The sequence below is a fragment of the Lathyrus oleraceus genome, chromosome 1 (genome assembly GCF_024323335.1).
Source record: "Lathyrus oleraceus cultivar Zhongwan6 chromosome 1, CAAS_Psat_ZW6_1.0, whole genome shotgun sequence".
NCBI classification, from domain to species: Eukaryota; Viridiplantae; Streptophyta; class Magnoliopsida; order Fabales; family Fabaceae; genus Lathyrus; species Lathyrus oleraceus.
In genome coordinates this window covers 339,097,861-339,101,808 of record NC_066579.1, presented here as the reverse complement: position 1 = coordinate 339,101,808, position 3,948 = coordinate 339,097,861, and the positions used below count along the sequence as shown (strand labels likewise).

The 3,948-nt window shown below is 32.5% G+C and overlaps 1 protein-coding gene across 4 annotated transcripts; it reads right to left on the bottom strand.

The window, feature by feature from the left end:
- Window positions 1-623: 623 nt before the first annotated feature.
- On the bottom strand, window positions 624-3,322 carry LOC127135064 (uncharacterized). 4 transcript variants are annotated; one of them, XM_051061894.1, is made up of 10 exons: window positions 2,857-3,322; window positions 2,648-2,700; window positions 2,326-2,385; window positions 2,153-2,230; window positions 1,862-1,991; window positions 1,434-1,486; window positions 1,142-1,327; window positions 1,009-1,039; window positions 775-841; window positions 624-737 (listed from the first exon to the last, which is right to left on the bottom strand). In XM_051061894.1, the coding sequence occupies exons 1-9, from the start codon at window positions 3,179-3,181 to the stop codon at window positions 801-803; spliced, it is 957 nt and encodes a 318-aa protein (XP_050917851.1). In that variant the 5' UTR covers window positions 3,182-3,322; the 3' UTR covers window positions 624-737; window positions 775-800. The 4 variants fall into 4 exon arrangements, 3 of the variants coding, with proteins under 3 accessions (XP_050917851.1, XP_050917845.1, XP_050917839.1); XR_007808409.1 differs by having other exon boundaries at window positions 775-1,039; window positions 2,857-3,320; XM_051061888.1 differs by having other exon boundaries at window positions 624-841.
- Window positions 3,323-3,948: the final 626 nt, after the last annotated feature.

The window sequence follows — 3,948 nt, the reverse complement described above, 5'->3', positions numbered from 1 at the left end:
TAGAGATCTTCCTATTCTTAGAATAATGTTTCATGAAAATATCTCTCTTTGACTCTTTAACTCTTTAAGTTTCTCTCACTCACTAGAATTTCAACTCTCCTAATTTCATACCCAACAATGAGATGAAAAAAATCTTTTATAAGTGTCAAATCAAAGAGATGACACCTCTAGTTTAACACATCATGTTTCAATAAAAACCCTGCTTCAATAAAAACCATGAAACGCATTGTTTTCCTACACCTAATGCATTGTTTTCCTACACCTAATGTAATGTGTTCTCGTGAAACTTTACCTACATGTTTTATAGTCAAACTCCACGATGGGAGATAGTGATAAAAATGAGAATGTAAATCATAATTCAAATTTTCAATACTAACATAATATAAGCATTGATATTTACTGATCAAAAGAATTATCTAAAGCTAAATCGACCGACCTAAAAAGATTAATTCGATTATTGGTTTTGAATTTAAGACATCATTTGCAATTTTCGTTAATTTCAAAAATAAAAAATTTCAAGGCTTATAATTTTAAAGGCTAAATTGTTCCTATAGTTGCGTATTGCAGTTAATTCATACTCTAAGAATTTGTTTGGATTGATAGAATCAGATGAAACTATAAGATAAAATGAAATGGTATTCTATTATTTGAATCATTTAAAATTAGATGGAATGGAACAGGGCATCCATTCCATCATTTATCATCATATTTCTTCCCCTTCGATTTGGACGGAATGAATAATTTATCTTATTCCATCTTTAAATTTTGAGATGATTCATTCCGATTCAATCCATTTTGTTTCATTCTACTCTGCTCCTTATTATTCTGCTCTGTTCATTCCCTACAAAAACATATTTCCACATTAACCATGAAGTGGTAAAGATCAAATTCTAGAAACCATTCCACAAGGTCTCCAATCCACCACTCCTGTGCTCAAAGGAGACGGGACATTAGCAGACCAAGATTTCAGATCAGGCAAGGCTCCTGTAAGTGCCATAAAATTCTCACCGGTTTCCTTCGGCATTCTCTTCCAACTTAGCTGAAAAAATGCAAACACAGATTGAACTTCCTCGAATATGACATTTAAAAAGTCACATAATATAATATGTGAAATGATGAAGAACCAGAAAGAGAAGCTTACTTCTCCAGGAAATGCTTTGGATAACGCTTTCATTGCTGCATTTAATAACCATGCTTCATCATTTGATAAATTTCCAGGATCACTACTTGCAAATGCGACACTTGAACTCGCGTCAATGCCACCACAGTTCACCATCAAACGACCATTGGCCATCAATCGATCCCGTAATTCCAACCATGTACTAACCTACCAGACAAACAAACAACTATGAAACATAATTTATCATTTGTTAAGAAAAACTTCATAAAAACCTAGAGCTTGCAAATCTGTAAGGTTGAAAAATACTACATACCTCTTGCAGTTGAGGCAAAACTTTTCCATCAGAGAACAAGTCAACAACAATTCCTGAAAATTGTTCATATATAAGCTGTTTTCATAAACTATCTTGGAGAATTTATGAAAGTAAGCTGAAAACAATTTATGAACATATTGTAAGCTATTTTCATAAATCATAAGCTTGAATAAGTCGATCCAAATAGGTTTATGGGGGAAAATCACAATAGAGGGACTAATTCTGCAATTGGATAGCTTTGTGCGAAAGAAGAGATTCAAAAACATCAAAAAGAAATATATTCTCCATTTTCTATTCATTTACAATGAAACTGTTCTTTTATTTTGATCTATTCTTGCAGTTTTTTGTTCCTTTTTCTTTGGTTCATAACACTTTAATCGCTTCACGAATGGATGGAAATGAAACAATATGCAATGGGAATGACTTACCCGCGTATCTTCCGTGCAAATCCTCTGAGGGAACGAAGACATCGCCAATATGAACACTTAGAATGCCACCATCTTCTGTTGTCTTCTCCAGATCAGATAAACCAAAGTAATCTCTTGCTTTATCGATCAACTAAATATTCGGTTATCCAAGAAAAGAAAATTCGGGTGAGAACATCCGCGTTATGGATCTAATCAAAGTGTAAACGTCATAGTCAGATAACAAAACATGGAATATAATTGAAAGCATTGATAAACAAAAACTATAATGTTTCAAACAGAAGAATATGTTACAATGTCGTCAATCTCCCATCCTTCAAGTCGCAGCGAAGGCCACAATTCAAGCATCAGATGAGCAGCAGTTCCACCACCCTGAAGTTTTAAAAAGCTGTATGTTATTATTACTTACAACATTTCCTTATAAATTCATCAAGACAATGAACACTATCTTAAGATTAAGAAATTACCAAACCTAAGATAGCAATAGGGCCTTCTGGAACAATGGCTGGCAAGCTGGCAAATTCGTCCTGTTAAATGCAAAAGGTTCAGAAAACCTTGAGATGAATAATAGACCTATCATGTAAGTATCAATGCGAAAATACCGGTACCGAATGAAACCGGAAAAGCAGCTATTTAGGCTTATTCAGTTATGCCAACAAATTTTCTCAAACCATAAACTCCTATATACTCAAGCAAGTTAATGAATTGTTTTTAAAAATGTAACAAACACATATGTTTTTACAATTAACACATAGATAAAATCAAAACAAAACTGTAAAAGTAACATACCCAGTACGAATTTGTCCATTTTCGCTCCTTGTAAAGAATGCTATGAACATTATCTGCAACAACAACAAAAAATGTAAGACCCCATTTGAATACTTTTCACTCCAAGTTCAACTATGAGATAAAGTTTGAAACTTTATTAAGCAATTAAGACTTGAAGATAGAAAATACACAAAAACACAAACAGAAAGAGATGGAGGGAGAGTGGGTACGAGATGAATCAAGGAGAAGCATTCTAGAATTAGGGGTATCCACAATCATGATATCATTGTAATCGGTTTTCACAGATGTTAGAATTTGAAAGCTTTCTTCTTCTTCTTCATCATTATCATGATGTAGTTGGCTCTGGTGTTGTTGGGCATGAACTGGATGATGATAATGGATAGAAAGTGAAGTTGAGGGTAATGGTTTTAGTGTTGGGTTGTGAATGGTGAGAGATTGAGATGGGAATGAAAATGAAGGTTGAGAAGCATGAATGTGAAGAAAAGGAATGGAGTTGATGATGTTGGTGGTTAAGGACAATGCGCAGCCTCTCATTGTTGGTTGTTCACAACTGAAAAAAAAGACAAGAACAATTATCCTATTACTCAAAACTATTTGAGTGGTTGCTCCTCAAAGCATCTTTGTCGATTGATAACCTTAAAACTCAGAAGCTACACACCTTAATTTTGTATGAAAAATAGAAATTATGTATGAATTTGCAATATTGTTCTTTATTTATTAATTTTGTATAAAAAATAAATATTATGTTGATTTTTGTAATATTATCCTTTGTTGTGATGCTCATGATGCAAGTGCAACAATGGGTTCAATTCAATAGTCCAAAATTTTTATAGGTTTAACTTACAATCTTAAAAACTATTATAAAGAGATCTTAAGAAATTTCATTTATTTAGGAAACAAATTTCTAAAAAAGAAAACAATTTATGGGTCTTTTCAAACTTTTAATTGATTAAAAGCATGTGTTAATCGATTAACTGAATCAAAAAAGTAAACTTTGAATTTCAACGAGCCTTCTTAATCGATTACGATGTGTTTCACTATGTTCTAATTAACTAGAAGAAAGACTTAATTGATTAACATGTGTGTTTTAACCTACTAATTGATTAATCAAGCTTCTTAGTCTTTTAAGCGCTTGTCCGAATTGATTTCAAGAAGTTTTATAAAAAATATGAGACGTTTGAAAAAATTTGTCCGAATTGTTTCGTTTACAATTCACTTATCAAAAACTAGATAGAATGCTAAGTGCAAGACTAGGTGAATTTTCACACTCTCGCATCTTCAAGACCACAACTTCATATTTT